The 22,480-nt window shown below is 32.9% G+C and overlaps 1 protein-coding gene and 1 long non-coding RNA gene across 3 annotated transcripts in view; one reads left to right on the forward strand and one right to left on the reverse strand.

The window, feature by feature from the left end:
* LOC118647696 overlaps positions 1–22,480 on the reverse strand; it is a 79,246-nt gene that overhangs the window by 30,726 nt on the left and 26,040 nt on the right. For both annotated transcript variants that reach the window (XR_004964856.1, XR_004964855.1), the window contains exons 4-5: positions 10,994–11,131; positions 9,929–10,012 (exon numbers count right to left, since the gene is read on the reverse strand). This is a non-coding gene — a long non-coding RNA (uncharacterized LOC118647696). The remainder of the gene's footprint in view (positions 1–9,928; positions 10,013–10,993; positions 11,132–22,480) is intronic.
* On the forward strand, positions 2,375–9,844 carry LOC105833841. The gene is made up of 2 exons (XM_012675871.3): positions 2,375–4,017; positions 8,843–9,844. Exons 1-2 carry the CDS (start codon positions 3,729–3,731, stop codon positions 8,989–8,991), a joined length of 438 nt encoding a protein of 145 aa, XP_012531325.1. The 5' UTR covers positions 2,375–3,728; the 3' UTR covers positions 8,992–9,844.

Consider the following 22,480-nt stretch of genomic DNA (forward strand, 5'->3'; position numbering starts at 1 on the left):
CCATGAAAAATGGTCGAACCAGTAATTGTCTTCGGTACGAGTTAAGGCATTAGCTACATCCTGGCATGGAACCCCTGCAGATCGATTTCTCCCTAATTTTTGACGATGCACCGACGTCACGGTGTACTTGGGAACCCCGCGTGTTCCGGTCTGCTTGACCAGGACCGGAAACGGGAGCCCGATGGGGAGCGCGGGGACTCGAAACTCGAAATCCCCCACGGATATTGACGTTCCCGCGTTTAAACGAGGAGGAAGTCGGCATTTCCTCAGGGATCCAACGGCTGTGTCGAAACGAGAGCAGGAAAAACGTTCCGGAGGATAACACATATCGAAGTATGTTTATACATTAACCTTGAAGTGCTACTCATATATTTTATTAAATTATTTTAGCAAAAATAAAGTTTTATGCATTTTTTATCGTTCATATAAGCATTGCCTTTTTGATTAAGAAGGACAGGAAATTTTTCTAAGAAAAAAGAAAAAAGTGTAAAGTCTTATAAATTATTTTTCATTGTGTAAACACTGTAAATATATTTTAGTACGCGTTAATAAATAAATGAGGATAAAAGACTATCTTGTCTGGATATCGTAAATTTTTTTAAGCTTTAAGTTATCAACATTTTAATAATAAAATTACTAAACTTGAATTAGTACTTTGGATTAAAAAAAATTCACCCATAGTAATAGTATTCCAAAGTTAATTATCTGCGCGCTATAAAGATTTGATAGAGAGATTGCTCTGCAAGCAACACTCAAATTTTTGTTATGTGTATTTCTTGTTATATACGAGTCATTGTAGCGATGGATAATACGTCAACAATCTTGCAAGCGCTGCGCCCACTGCAATATCGCGTTGGAGAGTAATCAGGGAGCAAAGTGCGTAATAATCAGCAATAATAACCAAACGACCGACCTTTCGTGGATATTATGAGGGAAAAATCTCAAGAAGCAATCACAAACCGTAATGATCGTTTCGGGCGCGCTGGCCCATGGTGGTCACGGTGTTCACCTGCTCATGATGGAGCATACGAGAGGAGCATGCGACGCCGCGTGTGCACGCAAACGCATCGACCACGGTCGCCGCGTTGCAGCGCAACGCGCCCCGTACTTTTCCGTAACGGCCGAATTTACCCCTGTCATTTTGCTGGCCGTGATATGACGAATCTTGACTTGGTCGAGCTGTGTTACGAACTACTCCGTATCACGCGGAACATTTGTAATTACGCTTCTCGAATCTCGTGGCGGTGGTAACATGTGACACGTTTCATTTCATGTACACAGCGCGTACTTATTTGAAATGTTTGTATACCTAATTTAATGTGAATGGTTGCTGTAATTAAATTTCCACTCAAGTACTAATTTAAGTTTCTTTTCTGTTATTAAAATTTAAATATATTCTCTGTTATTAAAATTTTAATAATATAAAGTAATACTTAATATTTTAATTACATTAAAATAGTGTAAGTAGCATAGTTATTTTAACGCTGTGTAATCTATATAAAGTTAAAAAATGTAAAAAGATATTTTTTAAAATGTGAAAAGAATTTAATTTTGTGAATAAATTTTCATCCATAATAATGTTAATGTAAAAAAAAATATGAGTAGCACTCAAGGGTTAATATTTATATGTAAAAAGTAGCTAAATAATAGCCGATAAAAAATATCTTGAATAAAAACAATTTTATGATAATATAAAATTATTTTTTTTTAATTTTCCAACATCTTGAAAAATAGGAGAAAGAGCGATAAGAAAAACAAATTTTACCCCCAAAAAAATGTAAATGCAATCCATGATTACGAATGAACTAAATCAAATCGATTTTTGTTGGAAAGATTTCAAAGGATTTGCTATGCCTAAAGAGATAAGACCTTAACTTATTCTTTACATTTTGAATACCTTGAAAATGCATAGAAAAAGCACGATCTTATCGAGTCGTATTGACTTGCAATACAATACCTAGTATTCATGGAAAAAATGTATAGAAGGAATGTACGAAAATTACATAAAAAGATAACGTAAAAACATTGCGATTCTGACTAATTGCCAACACAGTCAATTTAAAGACAAAGGAGGAAACTTACATTAACAAATTAATGAACGATAGGATATTGATCTTACGAAGGAATGCTAAGCAATGCGATGCATCTTTTATGTTATAATGCTAATTGTATAAAAATCGCAAAAATTATGGTTAAAGCGGTTCGTTCATAAGCCCGAGTCTATCGAAACTTCTATGCGTCCAAGAAAGCGATTGCGGCAATTCGAAGGGCGATTCTTTGCCTGCGACTTGCTTCCACTTGGTTTCTCCCTCTCTTTCTTCAACTGCTTCACCTGCTCGGATGACCGTTTTTTTTTTCATCTTGCTGCAGAACGCTCGACTTCCCGCAAAAATGCTCAGGGTAATCGTGCCCACGACAATTGAACGAATTGTCCTGCAGTCTCATAGGTGTGTGCTTACAGGATCAAAATCATCTATTCTACTATAAATTTTGCTAAAAAAATATTATTAAGTTTCTAAAGCGCACCTCAAATTAGAACTAAATAGATGGACAAACTTTTTGTATCGGTCTAATGTATAAGCATCAAGTTCTTTTATTAACATACAAGAAGTTAAATAAAGTAACATTTTTTTAAACAGAATTTAATATAAGTACACAAATATGGAAATTGTTTTAGGCTTACGTAAATCTTCTATTTAATCTAATTATAAAATCCTTCTTTACAGGTGGTTTTTTAGAAGATTTAACTACTTTTTAAGTGGATATTTAAAATCTGTCTCTTAGCAATTAATTTTAAGAAATAATATTAAAAAAAATAAATGTTAAATATCTACAAATTTGAATAAAACTGAGGATATAGAGCAATCTGCGGGACAAAGAGAATCTTTCTGCGCACTTCTAGAATCAATAAGACGTATTAGCGCAATTCGAAAAAGCTCAGTGGAAGAAAGATTATTTCAAATCCCATTGCGACGCGCTCAAAATGCGATCGTGATCATTCTATGCATCGCGCTACTTAAAAAAAAAGGGCAAAAAGCACGTCTCATGGTGCGCGCGCGCTCCTCCCTACCACAAGAGTTCGCTTAGCATAATCCGTTGGACAATTTTGAACGAAAGAAACGCGGCGGCGAGGGTAGATACACGTGGAGATCATGTGCATTAGAAGGGGAACGCGCGAGTGCATGTCGTCGTGTGCGCGATGAAGACAACGCTACGTAAAATTCGCGCCATTTCTACTGCGCAACCTGCACGGCGCGCCAATCAGATTTGAATTCAAACCGTCCAGTGGCGGGGAGTAGCGGACCTCGTGGCTTCGTTCAAACGGATACGAGCTGACTGGCTTCCACCGCCAGGAACGATCCCACCAGAACCAGTTTGACCGTCGAACGGTGAGGACCGAGTCAATTCGTTTTGGACGGAGCTCTGCTCGGCATTGCACGAACCCGCGAAGAACGACCGTTCGAAGACCTCGAGGAAGAAACTTGACAGAAAAATCGAATAGATTGGCGAAATTTACACGATCGAGGATTCTCACCCGCTCTTCCGGAACACATCCTAACGGAAGAACTCAAAGAGGCTCAACGCCTCTTGGTGATCGCTTGTGGTGATCATATTTGCTGAAACGTAGAAGCGCGCGGGTACGTACTTCGCACTGGAAAACGAAAGATTCCTAGGAATCCGCTTGCTCAACTACTACGCGTACGGTGGAAACACAACGAGTTCTCGAAATGCTGGTAGCCTCGATTTGTCACGAAATCTACTACACGGTGTTGCCCAATACGACGATGGCCTCGCGAGTACCACGCTGCCTCTTCGGCCGGCCGAACTCGCGAGAGACAATGGAGATGCTCCAGGAGGCGTTAGACGCGGAGAGGAGCAAATTCGCTAGGAGATGGGGAGTGGACCCGTGCTCCGAGGATAAGGAGAATAATTACCAGAGGCGGAACAACGAGAGGAACGACCGGTCGCCCGGTAAAAAGCGAAGTAATCCATATTCAAGGCAGACCAGCATTCACGGTGAGCAACTCTTCTTTCACTCGCGAAATATCAACGCGCGATTTTTATCGACGCGAGTCCGACGGCGATTTAGACAAAACGCGTTGCACGCGTGTATGCGCGCTCGCGGAATGTGCATGAAGAAACATAAGTCACAAAATTTCGTTAAATTTTCCCGGATGGACAGGGGACGCGTAAAAACTTTGTGGAATGCATGTACCATGAAACGCAATTCGGCGTACGTAAGGTCGGCCAATAATCGTCTTCTTGGATTTAATGCGCGCGGATATGAATCTAAAAATATCTCTCACGCAATGTAGTAATATGGCACTCGATATAGAATGCCTCTGTAAAGTTTATTAAGATGAGAACAGAATTATGTAATAATACGTCGCACGGTATGGTCAGATACTTGCTATTTGTAACCAACGTTTCGTTAAGAAACCTGACTCCAACATTCAAATCTTTAACTAATATGCTCCCATTAATATCCATTTTTACGGCTTAACATAATCTTCATCTTTCTCTAGTTCTGAGAATTAGATAAAGATGAAGAATAATAATATAATTAAATTGAGATTATTAGGAAATGTGCATTGGCTTATTGGATGGCGCTGAAACGGGATTTATGAATCTATCGTTAGTGGCGTCGCGTCATAGAAACAAAGTCGCGGCTTTTTGGCGGGAAAGTCGTGAGGAAGAAAGGGAAGCCGGACGCGCAGACCTGGTCGCGTGGCTCCGACCTGTTTTCTTATTCTAACCCCGTCGCCTTTCTTCCGCCTTGTCTCCTCCTCTCTTCTCAATAGTCGTCCTTCACTAAAATACTCCCAGCTACCCGTCTTACGCTCTCCTTTGACCAGCCTTCCACCCGTCGGGCCATTTCTTACATGCCAGAAGCACGCGTCGTAAACGGGTCGCAGACCCATTGCAGCGATAATCCAAGTAGTCTAAATCCTAAACTGAAGGTTTTTTCTTTTAAAGACGATTTATATACAAGGTATATGTAACTTTTAGAAATTTTATTTACGAATTTATTAATTACTCTGGAATCTTGAATAGAATTTAATATGTGAGATTGAATCAAAAATATTTCGCTGTCTTTTTTAATTATTTACAAAATGTATATAAATGTAAATAAATGGATAACTTCTACAATTAGGAAATTACTACGTAATTTATATAATTGGAAATAAAGGTTTTTTCAAATAGAATATTAAAAAAAAAAGTTTTTTTCCAAATAGAATATTTGAAAATATTGGAATATTCAATAAATTGAAAAAAATAAACAATTATAAATTTATTTATAAAATTTGATTGGCGGTAGTAAAGTTCTTTTGACTCAATTTTGTTGTACTCGGAAAAGAAATCTATTGGTTTCTACGTAATAACCAAATATATCTACAAAAAAGATATTCGCGTTATCGCAAGAAAGATAAGTGGACGTGTGATGCGCGATCGTCGAGATGCGATCGCTCGCTGGTTTTTCGTGCAGGGTGCAGTTAAGGAAGAAACGTCTCGATTAGGAATGAGATCACGCCTATGAGTCACGCGGCATGTCTGAGGCGGGCGACATAACGCATACCTGTAGGACATCGTGAATCATCAAAGGGCCCATTTCCAAGGAGTAAAAGAAACTCTCGATAGCATTCCTTGGATTTCTCAAGCATGACGCAATTACATCCGCCTTTCATATTTTCTCGCATGAATTCTTCTGCACAATGGACATATTTTATACCTTCGACCAAGTGCAAAATTTAATTGCGATCCATATTGCATGTCTCAAAACACGAAACCGATAATATCGGATTAATTAAAGCCGCGTATCCCATATTGAACGTAGCTTGTTCTCCGAGAGACAAGGAAATCTAAAAGAAATGTTTATTCCTGTATCAGAACGTGATAAAAGTGGATTTAATACCCTTTTTATAATTATATTGGAATTCATAAAAAGTTAAAGAAATTATTGTCCGTACGTTGCTTCAACAAGTGCGCGATAATCTTATAAAGATGGAGAAACGTACGATTTCTCAAACTTCGAATCGAGATTTTGTGCCTATTTGCACTGATAATCCCCCATGCGGTGACTTCTTGGACCGGAACACAACGAGACCCTCGAAAATCCAACGGAGCGGGACGGCGCAACCAGCTCTTTTTCCACAGACACCTGTTGGCCCTTGCTAAGGGCCCATGACGACTGGAACGTCTTTTCCCACGATTAAATCAGACTCGCGAACACGCGATACCGTGCCGCGCGAGACCTTACGAAGGTCGTGCACCACCTGCTGGGACAAGTTGCACTTGATGCAAATACAAAAACTAAATACACAAATTCGTACTTCTCTTTCTCGTATCTAACATCTTCGAGAATTCTGACTAAATTTATTAATTTAAGATACGGTATGATACACATGCATGGACACATGCACACGCATACATATTTAATTTTTCTTAATAATATTGTCGTAACAACTTTAGTCGTCACATGTCTCCGTTTCTCCAAGATTAAACAAAGTAATTAAAATCTATATAAAATTAACAAATTTGTCAAATAAAGAAATGTTCAAATTTTTATATTTTACTCTGTCTAAATTAATAATCGAAAACTATTTAAATTATTATTAAATAATTGAACATTAAAAAGCGTTTTTATCTATAATTAATTACACAAAAAAATAATCACAAATTGTATTGCAAAAATGAAGAATAAGTGTAGTATTATTTTTAGTAATGTGGAATCGAAAGCTCTCGACATAATCTTGAGACATTGACAAAGATCGCTACGATTGCGACTTATAAAGCGAACTTCGTGATCCGTTCGTGTGGTTTCCCCGTAAAATCGAAGACGTCTTATAGAGAGCGCAGGATTCCTTCGTGAACGAAATCCTTCGCTAGGAGTAAAGAACGCCAGGAGGACGCTTTGGGATCCGCGAACAAAAGAAAATTTTTGGGTCGAAATCACGTTTGAGACATATGGACAGGTAAGCGTCGAGCTTTCTTCGATGCATCTAGGATCTACTTCGTGGTACGGTGAGGCGTGGAAACAGATGTTGACAAGCGAAATCGTAAGCACGACTGGAGAAGAAAGGGGAGAGAGGGCAAAAGGGAAAGAGAAGAACAGAGAGAAAGAGGGAGAAAGAAGATGTTGGTCGAGGAAGAGCTCGGTTTCGCACACCATATGGCGGACCGTTGCCAAAAAGAAAGAAGCGCGAAGAAAGGATCATGTCTTCGACATATGGCCGTTGTGTGAATTTTTTTCATCTCGATTTGTCGGTTTGGATTGCGTTTGTTACATTGATTTGCGAGTGCTAATATACCTAAATATGTTCTAATGCCACGATTATCATAAATACGGTTAATTCGTATTTAAATGTTAAAAAAAAAATAATCTAGATTTCCGAGAATTTAGCCAAAGAAAGTAGATAGAAAGGTAAAAAAATGTCTTGAATTGTCCTCCATTTTTTTTTGAAAAGTTTCAAAGGTACCTTTAAAGAAAATCTAAAAAATATCTTACATTTTGAGACAGCTTTCAAATGTCTGGAGATATCTTTAAAATAACTTTTTAAATGTTTTCAGATTTAAAAAAAAAATTCTATAAACATATTTTTTAACAAAATTTTTTTAGACTTGTAAATATCTTATTAAAGATATTTTAAAAATATCTTTAATAAAATATCTTGTAGATATCTTTATGGCTATCTCGATAATTACTTGGAGTTACAAACATTTAATCGCGATAATATCGTTTATTTGTTACAACAATATAATTTCAAAGAAGTTTCTTAGTTTTAATATTTTGAATATCATTACAATTTTACAATATTATTCTTAAATATGATTTTGGTTTCTATTATTTGTAGAGGAATGAAAGTATCATTAACTCTTTGTTCAGTATATTCTCACCAAAATTATCTTTTTGTAAGATAATTAAACGATGACAATTTTCAAATTCTATCGCTATTGTAAGCGTTATAATCTTAACTGTAAAAATTTATTCAAAATTAATGCAGTAGTATACTAAAAATATGAGTTTATTAATAATAATCAAATTTAGTTGATAGTTATTAAATTTTGGTAAAACAATTTTGAATAAATGTTTGATTAATATAACCAAATATTTAACCGTGGTCATCACTATTAATATAATTACAAAATATTAATAAATTTTGGTTGTATTAATCAAACATTTAATTGAAATTATTTCACCAAAGTTTAATTGTTATTGAAATTTTTTTTACATAGCTGTGATGCGATCAAGTATCTCGCTTTGTTTCGTATATTAGATTTTCTCTCGACTTTTATGAGAGAATCAAAGGTGCAAACACGATTTTTATACTCTTCAAATTTTTGTCAGAATATCGGAGAAAAGAGCAGATTTCCAAACCGGTGTGTTGTTAGCATTAAGTCGCACCTGTCAACTAGTCAGTTAGAAAAAGAGAGAAAAGCAGAAAGAAACGAGGGTAGGACGCTCAGGTGGCTACCTGATCGAACTTAGGGTGTCCCTAAGACGCAGTCTTTGTTGTGGAAATTTCGTACCTCTCCCGCACGGTGTTCTTATACAGGTTACGCTACGTCGCCATAGATGACCCAGTCGATCCATGAAACTTCGGACTGCTACCGTAAATGAACCTTGAAAATATACTTGTTACAAGAAACTTTACATGTTTCTTCGCAAAGACACGTATCTATTCACGTAGAGCGGAATGTATCGAATGAATGGAATGAATTGGCTTCTTTTACGAAATAAATTGGCGTTTTTTACGAAGCATAATACCGGTATCGCTGTAAATCTTTAATGACGTTTAAACAATACGTTTTTAATGACAATTGTTCAATATTTTTGTTACAGATTACTGGCGAGCTCGAAAAGTGTGCGATGTGAACAAGAAGCCGCTGACGACCGCGATAGACGTGTCGAAGCAAAATGTGGAATCGACGAAAACAACGAAGGCGACCGTGACGACGACAACAACGACAACGATAACGAAGACCACGTAGAAGTTGAAGATGTTGAAATAATCGCTTTAATATTCTCAGACCTCGTGCATACGTGTGATTTTTTCTCATTTTACTGCAGTGGCGAGAAAACCGTCATATTAATTTAAATATGCCAGGCGACAAAAGATAAACTCGGAGGCAGTTTAATTTAAAATTACCAAAAAAAACTAATATATTTTGCATTTAGCAAATTCTATTAAAATATTATTTAAATACTATTTTTGAAATTGAAGGACGTATTGCATAAAGTCAAAAGACTATCAAGTAATGTAAGCATGAATAAATTCTTAGGCGCGGGGTTTTAATGATTGTTTGCGTAAGCCAGGCTTCCTTTGCGCTACCAAAATTTGTATATTTATTCCTTGATCGTTCGAATATTATATATTATTATAGATGAATTATTGAAATAATCCTGTTTAGAGTTAATTACCACAGATGTATTAACTAATTTTTGTAAATAATTTGTCAAGTGATTTATGGAGGTTTGAGTCGATTCACCGTTGTAAGAACCGTGATTGTGAACTAAAGTGCCTGAATAATTGATAAACTATCACCGCCTTAAAGCGACTTACTATAATAACGTGACTTTTAGCTCTGAATATTAAAAATTTTCTCACGGCGGCGACGATCCATCGATAGCCTGAAACTGTTGGTACCATGATAAAACCAACGATGCAGCGCCTCCAAAGATTAATTGATTACAAACGTCAATTTTCCAACTCCGCAACTCTCGTTGCACGAGAGAGAAAGGAGAATGTCCTATGTATATGTTGTTTTTAGGCTTAAGGGAGAAAGTTCTCTAGTCATCTAGTCATTTAAGCTAGTAATAAACTATTGTGCTTTCATTCCTATCTACTATGGTGTTCTTATTTTTTATCTTTGTCACTATACTTAGAGTATTATATATAAAAATGTTTATAATTACAATACGACTTACGTGTTTCCACATTCTCGTAGTTCCTCAGCGGCAGTTACTTTCCTTTTAATTTTCCCTCGGGTCAGTGAGACGATGTTAAAGAGACTAGAAAGAGACAAATTATCTGAATTTTATATTTATTTTTGCTAATTCTTTTTAGATCAAATTAAAAGAAAATTTTAATAGATATTTTTATATTAGAAAGTATATTTTATTATATAATTATTGATATAGGTACATAAAATATAGTAAAAGCATAATCTGTTTCTTAAACATATTCGTCATGTTGTAATGATAATTAAATTTAAATGTCGGTAATTTGGTTCAAAATCTTCTGAAGATAAGAAACTACGAAAATTTTAATTGTTTCATCATGCAACTCACAAGTACAATAAACGTAGTCTTTCTATTTTAAAAAGAATTGATCAACGCTATTATAGATAGTCTGATATCAATGAGGAATCTTCCCATGACTTTTTTCTTTTGCATCTTAACAATACTCTTTCTCTCAATAAGATAATGCTCGCTTTGAATTAACTCTAGGTACATATAGAATAGTGACTTATACCGTTCGGCACAGAAAAAAAACATTTTTGTTTTAATATGTATCTTTAAACGTATAAATCTTTTTTAAATGTATAAATATCGAATGAGATTATATAACGTTAAAAAAACATAACTTGCTTATATTTTTATAGAACAAATTTTATATAGTTTTATCAAGAAAAATATTTATTCTTATTATTCAATAATCACTTTCATTAAAAGAAAAAAAATTAAAAGAAATAACAATATCTTTAAACAAAAAATTAGAACTTTTTAATAATATTATTATCAAAACATTTATATATGGTGCTTCTTAGATGAATGTTGACAAGATTAAAATAAACATATAATATTGCTGAAATTTCAAATTACATATATTCTTTAAAGATTTTATACTGTTGCTTACATAAAATCATAATTGTGTTGAAGAAAATATATTAGTTTATTAATATTTGTTTTTTTAATATTTGTGTGTGTGTGTGTGTGTGTGTGTGTGGTGCGCGCGCGCGCGTGCGCGTTATGTGTAAACATTTATCTTACCATACTTGTGTAGAGCTCTACACTAGTGTAGACAGTCTCATTCGACGGGTCTTTCTATTGTTACGCTTTGATTTTTCACATCAGTTCTTTTTCCAACGTCTCTTGCTATCTATTACTCTCCGCATTAACGTTTAAACTCTGTAATAATAAGTTAAATCTTATTTCCACTAATCAACCAAATTTTCTTAAAACTTTTTTACAGCTAAAAAGTAGTGCATTTGTTTAAAGAACTTATTACTGCTTTTATAACTACGTTTTGTGTTAATAAGTTACTACCGTAATAAAATACTAAATAGTAAAAATGATTATTTAAGAAAATATTAAAATAATAAGGCCATAAAATAAATTAAAATTAATTGATATTTTTAGTTCAATTAATTTATATTAATTCTTAATTTTTAATTAATTTTTATGCACTTTTCATTAAAAATATTATTTTTACGTGAAAATATAATTATGTTAAGTTTTTATTTGTCACTATGTAGACAATATATCGTTTCGCAGATAAGATAGACCAACTAACGTACGATTACGACACTTCCTCTCTGAAGTTGCTTTGACAAGTGATTCACATTGGCAGTCTATCGTCATCAGACACTGACTATAAATTTCTATCTATGAATTTCTCGCTTAAGTGTAGTCAATAATTAAATTCTTTTGTAAGCTTTCTATTGTAAGCTAAAATTAAATTTTAGCTTATAATAGAAAATTGAAGAATTCATTTTCAGTGTCAAATTTTTGTCCCATAGATATTTTCTCTTAACTTGAGTTTGCATATAAAAGCGAAAATTAAAAATTATTTTAATTAAATTTAAGTTGTGATAAAATTTTATCTCTAAGGGTTGGTTGTTCCAACTTCTTTGTAAACTACTTATCTACCAGGTAGCATGTGTCTATCTTCTTTTCCTTTTTTAAATAAATAAAGACAAACATATATTTATCTGATAAGTAAATTTACCAAGAAGTTGGAACAATCGATCCTAAATTGACCATATAATTTAAGGGGGCATATACGTTTGTAGCTACAAAAGACATTTTTTATTAATTTTATGAATTTTTTTCAGAGCCAAGAGACCAACTATAAAAATAATTTTTTTGCATAATAAAGTACACTTTTTGTAATTCTCATACAAATTTTATTACAATAATTTTGTTGACCCCCCCCCTCCCGCTTTACCATTGTGTGGTTAGCCGTGCATAATTTGGCGATTACAATGATTTCTTCTTGCCCGTTAATCCGAAACACAAAAATCAAACGGAATTTTAAAGAAGAATAAATTTCTTTGTCATATGTCATATCCAATTTTTATTAGCAAATTAAATAATGTTAATAATATTACATCAACTATATGGTCAGTCTTGCTTTGCGTTCATTTGGCGCGAGACGCTACCGTGTCTTGCGATTTTTTATATTATTATTCTAATTGTTTTATGTACATAATTTTTAAAATAAACTGTTTATTGCCTGGGAAGTAGTGTTAAAACCTACTTAAGATGGTCCTGAGAATAAAAATAAAAAAATATTGGCTTTAGAAGTTAGTTTTGATCAACTTCAAGCATATAAAATACAAATCATATTTTTCTGTTTGCTGCAATAGTGGCATAACTTAAGAACAAATTTTTTAAAAAATAAGTAAATGTTGCAAATCAGTAAAAAATATTGTAATTTTTAAATAAGATTTTGATATATTAACTTTAATAGTAAAATGTCATTTCTTTGATTAGTCAATAACTCAAAGATAATTACAATTTACAATTAAATAAAAAAAAAAAAAGAAAATTATACATACACACGCGCGCGCGCGCAAGCACGCATGCACATACATATCTTCTTTTTGTAACGTAAGTTTCTACTAACAGAGTCTAAAAATAAACTTTTTAACTAAAAAGATTTGACTTTCTTTATGTGAAAAAAGCTTTCAAGAAAAATTTGGGGTAAAGTGCAGCCTGCAATTAAACCAAGAAAACAACAACTTAACAGATAAGTTATTAACAGATACATTCGTTTAAAAAAATTTTTTTAAGATAAGATTAAAGGTTGTGTGCACATATGTAAGCTCATAGTAAAGCACAAAAGAATGTAATTAAAATCAAGAAGTTTTAAATCTTTATTTTATTTTGATTAACTTGGTTATGTAAAAATAAAACGTAAAAGAAAAATAAAAAACATTGGTTAAAAAATAAAATTACTGTACACGTTAACACAAATTAATATAAATAATTTAATAAGAAATGTTATATTATTACATTATATTATTCATTTATTCACATATAAAATTAAAATAAGAGTATTAAAAAAAATTATTATATGTATAATATTTTTTCCGTATTTAGAATCTGTTGTAAGTGGAAGGGATTTTAAAGTTTATATGATTGAGCTTGTTATCAGAGGTCTCAATATCACTGTTGACTTACAATTAGTTGACCGCAGAGCTAAAGACAGACTTGCTGCTTGACAATGTATTGTAAGTTAAATTCTTACTAAAAAATATTTCTTAAATTCCGGTTTAGCTTTTTATTTTTTATTACTTACGCTGCGTGCAATATTTAATTTTATTTCAGATGTTATCATGAATGCTAACCTTTTTAATGTATTTTCTAATTACGAAAATTTAAGTTTTTACTTGACTAAACGAAAATGTCATTGAAATTTGAATTCAGCAATCAAATTACTAATTTTTAGTGGATTAACAATTTTTTATTACATTAAAAAAACTTGAAATGTGTAAGTCGAAACGTCTGCAATTATGTTTGTTATATGCATTTTTTTATATGCGTTCTCTTAATCATTTAGTTTAATAAAGCTTTTTATTTCGTACACAAATTCTAGTGGCTTTTATCAACATTTTTTTCTTATTACGTTTAATTTACATTGTAGAGTCTTTAATTAATTCAATTTTTTAAAAATGATATTTTAATATAATATGTAACATACATTTTCTGACAAATAAAATTATTTAATACATAAAATATAAGTAAAATATAATTAAGGAGCATTTAAGTCAACACAAAATGTTTGTTTTAAAATATTTTATAATCAAAATAATTACAAACGTTTCGAACACATTATCAGGTTATCTTCACTGTTTTGTTAAAAATTCGAAATGACGTACAGAATCTTACATTACGCATAATCAATTATATAGAGATCGCTTGAACTCTTGATTCCTCCATGTGATTTGTCATGGTAATACTATAAGCCCCGCTTCCTGGTTATGCGCCCGATATAGTAGATACAATTTTGATTATCAAATTAAAAAAAAAATGTTACCTTTTACATTTTAAAAATATCACAAATATTAATATTATTTAATGATAAAATATCAATGTATTATGTTATAGTTACTGTTGAAGTTGTTACTGAGGCTGTTGCAATCGTTTCTGCTATTGTTTCGATCGAAAATAGGTCCCAACTGAAACATAGCACTAGATTCAAGCGCAGAGACCACTCGCTTTCGAGAAAGAGTTGATCGGTACTCTAAGATAAAAAAAGGTAAAGAAGAAGAAATATCGGAAAATGATGGAAAACAATCATAATTGAAATTTAAACCATTTTGTCGAAGGATGTGTAATTTCCGCCTTAAAAGTAAAATTCGAATTTCTAAAAATAAAATTCGATCACACGAATCAATATGAGTAAACAGCACGCATTCCATTTGGACCGACAGTCCGTCATTTCTATGGTATCAAAACATTGAGAAAAGAGAAAACAAGCAACATGAATTTTTCTACATCTTAATAAAAAAGAGATCCATTGCACCAGGTTAGTGAACGCTTTATATTATAAAGCTACTAATATCGCTCATGATAGAACTGATCATGCCTTATAAATTTATTACCGGAATTTCAAACGCTGCAACATTAACTATAATTATTGCGTACAAATAGATTTTTGTTATCTTTCTTTTCGTTTTGTTATGTTTCTTTTCGCGTTCTAGAAGTATCTTTTCATGCCTGCAAACACCATGATGAATCACCTCTTACATGATAAACATGATTTTTTATACATATCGAGTAAATGTTTTCTGCAAATTGTCTTTTGTGTAGTTAGCGTTATGTGAGTGAGAGTCTTGTACATGAAATTGTTATGAATACCTCTATTGAATGAAATCTAATAATTATTTATAGAGTTTAGTAGTCCGCTATTATGCAATGACACTAATATGTTAATATTGTATAGTAATCGAAGTTTATTAAGCATTTTTGATCATTCGATTTAAGCTGAACGATATACTGAAATGTTATGTTACATTGAGAAAACACAGTACATGTAACAGTATTTTTAATAGCACCCTGTGATGGTTGAGTAGTTTACTTATTTGTATGTCAATACAAGCATGGGGGTAACTCAGCATGGTCGCTATATGGTTAATTATGAAGCACGATGCATTGCAGGGTCTTCCACCTATGGGGGAAACTCAAAGGGAAGCAGCTGGTCATAGTTTTAATGGCTGTCATCCTAGCTGGTCATTTCGATAATGGTATCTAATACGATGCCTCTCGAACACAAAACCATACCTGCGTTAAATCGAATAGCGATGAAACGTTCTTTCATAAATGGATTTTTATCCGTTATAACGGATAATTAGTGTCTACAGAGTGATTGACGCCCAATCATTGAAAAGTGTGAATTATGCTTTGTATTAATTTATATATATATATATATTTCAAAAATTTTGATTTAATATTCTTTTATTTTAATTTAAGTTTTTGTACTTTCGAGAATTACTCGCGTTTTTAATGTTGCATTAGTAAATAACAATATTAAGATAATCTCAATTCTTAACTATATCCGTGTACATGCTGCTGCATCTTTCCATTTACTTCCTCTTTATAAATTATTTACAATTACAATGTTATTTTATTGATTAACACACTTGACGAGAATGGAAAAAATACTTTTACAATACGAAGACTTTTATCAAAATATGTATTGAGAAAAACTCGAATTAAAATGGAAATGTATGCGCATTCAGTTAACATGTATATAGTAATTAATAAATATTTTTATTATATACATTCAAGAACTCATGCAAAAATAACAACGCTGGCTCAGATAGGCAATTTTTGGAATTAATTAATATTAAAATATAGCGCCAATGTTATTATCATTTAAAATTATTAATATGCTGCTTTAAATTTTATATTGAATTATAGATCGTAAAATGGGCTTTAAGCCGTTCATGACTTTAAAATTCAAAGCTTCCCTTAGTTCCCCCGATAGAAGGATAGACCAGGTGTGCTGGTGAATATACACTTAATGGCTATCATTGATACATGTGTAACGCGCCCTATCGTATTTAATTGATTGAATTAGCTATAGAACCAGTTTACATCGGAACACCACCTGATCGCAACACAGTTACTGACTGATCGACTTTAGTGAATCGTTTGCGATCGCGACTAAACGATCTATCAAGTTTTTTTTTATAAAGTTATCCATCTTTTTAGATTTATACTATCATTATTTAGCGTCATAGCAATGGAATAAATATTTCATTGCTGATGAAGTAAGTAAAAAAAGTTTGATTTAAATTATATAAATTTTTATTTTTTCTTCTTTACTTTTTCTTGATGTTTCCAATGTAACATAAAAACTGACAAAATATTCCATATTTTTTTAATTTACAATAAAAAAATTTAGTTAAAAAAAAAAGAAATTATATCTTCTCATCCATCACGCACTTGACATTTTCATTGCAATAATAGCAAATGAACGCAATTGTGATAAATTGCCAATGATCGTTTCTAGATTGCTCTGATCTCGTGCAAACTGTCGTCTACTGATAGAGATCAATGCCAAAAACTTTAACGGTTCGTTCACTGTAAAAAACTGTCAACTGCCGTCCAAACGAATGGGTAGCAAGAAAACGCGTGTCGGCAATAGCGATAAATTGCGATCTCTACGGTGGATCGGGGTAGTTCTAGATGAGAGGGGTAAACGTGCGATCAGGGATCTTACCAAACGATCTCCACAATGGCCAAAATGAACTCGCCCAGTAGCATTTCACTTTCTAACGGCAGCACGCGTGTCCGTCCACGATTCCCTCCGCGTGTGTCCATCGTATATTAACTAATACCCTGTAAACATGCGTCCGAAAAAGGTCCAGCAGGACACTCTAATTAAAGGACATTCATATCGAGAGACCCGCTTTGCCAACCCCCTTTACTTTTGCCTTTCGCGAAAACTGGTTCGAGTGTCCGTTTGGCCTGGCCTGGCCACGCGAACATCATTTGCCCGAATTTTTTTTTATTTGGCTTTCAAATTCTTGATCTCTCGCATTTATATCTACCGACATTTTAGAACTTTATAATATCAAAAGTAAAATGTTTACTTATTTTTAGATGCTTATTTATATTGTATATAAGAAAAAATATTGTTAATTTTATTAAATTTTTCAACTTAATACAGTTTTTTCTCAGTTCAAATACTTATACGTTTAATTTAAAAAATTTAAACTTCAAGTATCTTATAAATTTATATTAAACATATAAATAGTAGAATTGAAAAAAGTATTTTATTAAATTGATAATTTTAGTAGAGTTAACAATCAACTTAAATATATAAGTACTTGAACTAATGAAATTTAATGAATTTTTCTTCTCACAATCAGTGTACAGATAAAAAAAAATTTGAAATAACATATGAAGTCTATGCCTGCATTACGTTCTATAAACATAAAATATATTTAGGTAAAAATTCTTAGGTTGGCACAAAAGATGTATCTAGATTTGAAATATTTAATATAGAAAAACGTTCTAAAATTAATTAATTTTTATTAATCAATATAATTGTTAAATATTGGATGTAGCTAAAGCTAGCAGCCAAAGGCAGCAGCCAAATGCCGAGCGGCATCATTCAATCAAACGTTAAAAATTCCCTGGTTATAAGATTTTTAACGAATTTTGAAAAATTTGCATAGGGTTTAGTCATTATAATACATAATCGATCATTTGCGACAAGACTTGTAATTTACCAATTGTTAAAAATTATTTAAACTAATTTTTATCGTTTTCCGCGCCTCACACCTAAACGCAAAGTACGACTTCCTCCAAATTTTGGGTGGAAATATCTTTCCGTAACGATCAGCCAATTGTGCATTACGGAAAGATATTTCCAGCCAAATTTGGAGGAAGTCGTACTTTGCGTTTAGGCGTGAGACGGAAAACGATAAAAATTAGTTTTAAAAATTTATAATAATTAGAAAAATGCACGTCCTCCCGTGAATGATCGATCAGTCGATTATCCGTTCTGGAAAGATATTTTCAGCCAAATTTGATGGAAATCGTATTTTGCGTTTAGGCATGAGGTGCAAAAAACGATAAAATTTAATTTAAAAAATATTTATAACAATTAGGAAAATGCACGTCCTTCCGCGAATGATCGATCAGTCAATTGTGCGTTACGGAAAGATATTCCCAGCCAAATTTGGAGGAAATCGTACTTTGTGTTTAGACGTGAGGTGCTGAAAACGATAAAAATTAGTTTAAAAAATTTACCAATTGATAAATTACAAGTCTTGTCGCAAATGATCGATTATGTATTATAATGACTAAACCGTATGCAAATTTTTCAAAGTTCGTTAAAAATCTCATAACCAGGGAATTTTTAACGTTTGATTGAATGATGCCCCCTGGAAACGCCTATATGACGTTCGACCCTGGCCGCTCAACGTTTGGCTGCTGCCTTTGGCTGATAGTTTCAGCTACATAAATATTGGAACTGCGTTAAAATAATTTTTTAGTTCATACTTATGTTTCTAACGTTTTATTTTTAGTTTTTCGTTTAATAAATACAGTCCAAAAACAAAATAATATGTATCCTTTTCTATACGTCAAAAATTTAATTAAATTTGTAACGCTATTTTTTTATCAAATTTACAAATAAGTAACACAAAACGCGATTTTTAGAAGAATCAATAACAAATAAGAAATATCTTTTAAACTAATAAGTAAACTGTGTCCAAATTTTACAAAGCTACTCGAACGCAATGATAGAACAATTTATGAAATTTTTACATTTTTGATAATGCTTTGAGATGTGACGTATATATCTTTATAAAAAAATCACTTTCTTTACAAAACATTTCTTCGACGACGTCCGATGAAATTTCAGTCGGTGTGACTTTCCCTCTGGGTCGAAGTTTGATCGATCTATCGTTCGATGGATTATGGTTACACAAAGTAAGTGCGTTTGCAATATGTGGTTCCTCCGAGGATGCCTCGGAGGAGAAACGTCTCCTTTGATTCTCTTGGCCGGTGGACCAAGACACACCGCAAAAACTAACCGTATCAAGTCGCTCAGGGTTACGAATCACCGAGCCAGTGTTCTTCGTTCTATCTCTCACGGCTGCTTGTGAGAATCGTCGCAAATTTGATCACGATCTCTTCTCTCGGATCACAACAGAACATAACGCCGGTAAGGCTATATCCAGAATCTTTCCAGCAAGCGATCCGACGCGAATTACTGTCCATCTGCCGCTGCCACCAAGGTCCCTGAACCGTCATTGACCATATCTAATTTTATGCTCACTTAAATCTTCTTTCTTTATGTATTTTTTTACTGTTCGTAAAATTTATAATTTTTTTAGACGTCTACATTTAGAAAGGAGTTCCCAAATGCGTTTACTTATTTTTTATTTTACTGTTTTTCCCATTTAGTGTTAATTTATATGCAAATAAACATTAAAACATATATGTAACTTAATGTTTCAAATTAAATTTAATATGTTTAAAAAGATAAACAATTAGTGTAATAATCAATGATAATGGTTATCACATCTAAATGTTTGCAGAAATATGTGAAATTGAGAGAAAAACTAATAAATAATAGATAGATAAACGGATGCTTGTAAAAAAGAAGGAACGCTGGCAGGATGCCTCGCCTAGATCCTGTCTGCAGGTCCTTCGGAGCGTGAAATCACTTCCAGCCTGAATATAAAGAGCGAAAAAACGAGTGTCCGTTTGTATTTCGGTCGTTCCGTACCACCGCCTTCACAATTGCGCTCGAGATGCTCGTGCGCCTGTTAAGCTTCTTCCCTTCATGCGTCGTAGGCTCTGATTGCTTTTGCCGGCACTCGAAGGGATCACCATTAGCAGCATTTAAAAGCACGAACCTGAAGATACGACTGCGACGAACGCATTAGTCGAGCAATGTGACCAGAAGTCTACCTTTTTATCAACTTCAGTTTGTCAACTGAAAGCTTCAGTACAACCAAGAGTGTAATTTCAATTTATCCAATTGCATATATTTCAAAGTCTACCTTGAAGTCTGACTAAGCTTTTATTGTTAAAAATTATATAGGTATATATATATATAAAAACTATGTTAAAAACTATATAGATATATATATAATTTTTTAAAGTTCGATAAATAAGTTCATGTTATGAATGAACATAAATATGTAATAATCTTCTAAAAATTGCAATTTATAAATACTGACAATAATACACACAAAGTAATATAAAATCAAATTCAACACTGAAAAAGTCTTGTTGAACTAAAAATAATAAACAAACCGTATAACAAGAACAATTCCTTTACATTTTCATTTATGTTTTATTTTTAATGCTTAATATGATCTATTTCTTCTTTGTCTGATTGTAATTTTCGCTGATTGTAATTTACACTCTCTCTGTCTTACGTTAAACTACAATATCGTTTTTTCTTTCTCTTTCATTATTCTCTCTCTTTCTCCTTCTCTAATAAATTTGTGTAATAAATTTAATATTATATACTTTTAGAGGAATACTAGTTGTAAGAAATAAATTGTAAGTTGCAAGAAACATAAATACTGAAAAAGGAAATCAAGTTTTGTCCGAAGAACTCAAAAGTATTGGTAACGGAAGTTACATAAAAAAGCTGCAAATTATTTAAATTCCAGAGTTGTCTTACAGCGAGGTAGATAGCCTAATAAAAATTAACAACTTGTATATGTTTTTTTTTTAGGTTTTGTCCGGTACATTTTTGATTACCTGCCGAAAGTATACGGCACATCGAGATAACGGTCTCGACGAGGAGGCAAAATGTGAAGTGGAGAGCGATGCGTTTTAAATTTATCACGAAGGAAGACGAAGAAATCGCCGTCGCTCGAGAAAAAAAGAAACGGTTAAAAAAATTTGTTGCCAAACAGGTTAACGTACTTTTATGACTCGCGACGCGTGGTAATGTTGCATCCGGTTTACTGGCGACTTGAAGAAAAAAAAAGTTACGAGAGCTCTCTTTGTAACACAGACCAGACGGTCACACTTAAGACTTGAAGTTGAGACAATCCTTTAAATTTTAAGAGAGCGCGGAAGTATATGAAATATACATTTTGAGAACGTCAGTATATAATCTTAATATTGTAGTAATTTATTAATCGTTCTTCACAAATAACCGAAAGATCATTTTTCTTTACTTTCATATATTAGCTTTGCTTTCAATTGCATTGAAATTTGTCTTTTTTTACTAAACAAATATTTGGAAAAGTAGCACCCAAACTTATATAACATGTATAACGTGTTGATGAGATTTAGTAAGTGAAAAAAGTTCATATAAATTTATGTCTGAAACTATTCTATTAAAAAATTTTACACGTCCAAAAGTTTTATCAATTGTTATGATAATGATAATAAATATGTTCTAGAAATATTTGAAAGAATTGGACAATCATTAGTTCGGCGAAAGAAGACTGTATTTTTGTAGAAAAAGGAATTTTCAAATATTTAATATGATTATTATTATTATCGAACATAAAATATTCAAATAATTCCGAAATAACATTTGACACTTATGTGACAAAACGTAGCATTGTGCAAAGTAATTATCATTAACTTGGAAAAAAAAAAAGATTTAATATTATAAAGTATTACAAAATGAAGTAAGGGAAAGAGAAGATCACAAATTAATGATTCTTATATCAAAATAATGCTACAATTTTATTATCATGACAAGTTAATAAGTTTTTCATTCATGAAGAAAGTATAACGCATTAAAATAAACTTTTTTTAATTACTCGAGATCTCACTAACATGTACACGTTGTACATATACATAGATTGGACCTTTTCGGACACCCTTGTATCCATTTTACCTTAAGTTCAGAGACTATACATTAATTCAAGTATAAAAAAAACAGACCTATTGGTTTTTTTTAAACGTCTCTTATTCCTATCTTATGATCGCGTTCTACACACCTGACGTGTCATTACGCGTCGACGTACTTGATCTTTTCAAATCAAAATGCGATGTGCACGTTTTTCCAACATCGCCCATGGCCCGGCGAATTAGTTTCTCCCTTTTTTCCGGAAATAGACTTCCTTTCTCGGCCGATACCCCAACGTTTCTCTTCAGCCGATGCCCTCCTGCAGCCGTGCATTCATCCCGCGTCATTCTATAAATAAAATCGACGGCTCCGTGATGCGCCGGCTGCCGCGAGGCACAGTCGTGTGCATATGCATGCACTGGGGGGGGGGGGGAGGGTCAAAATACCCGCGGCGATATATG

The sequence above is a fragment of the Monomorium pharaonis genome, chromosome 10 (genome assembly GCF_013373865.1).
Source record: "Monomorium pharaonis isolate MP-MQ-018 chromosome 10, ASM1337386v2, whole genome shotgun sequence".
Classification (NCBI taxonomy): domain Eukaryota; kingdom Metazoa; phylum Arthropoda; class Insecta; order Hymenoptera; family Formicidae; genus Monomorium; species Monomorium pharaonis.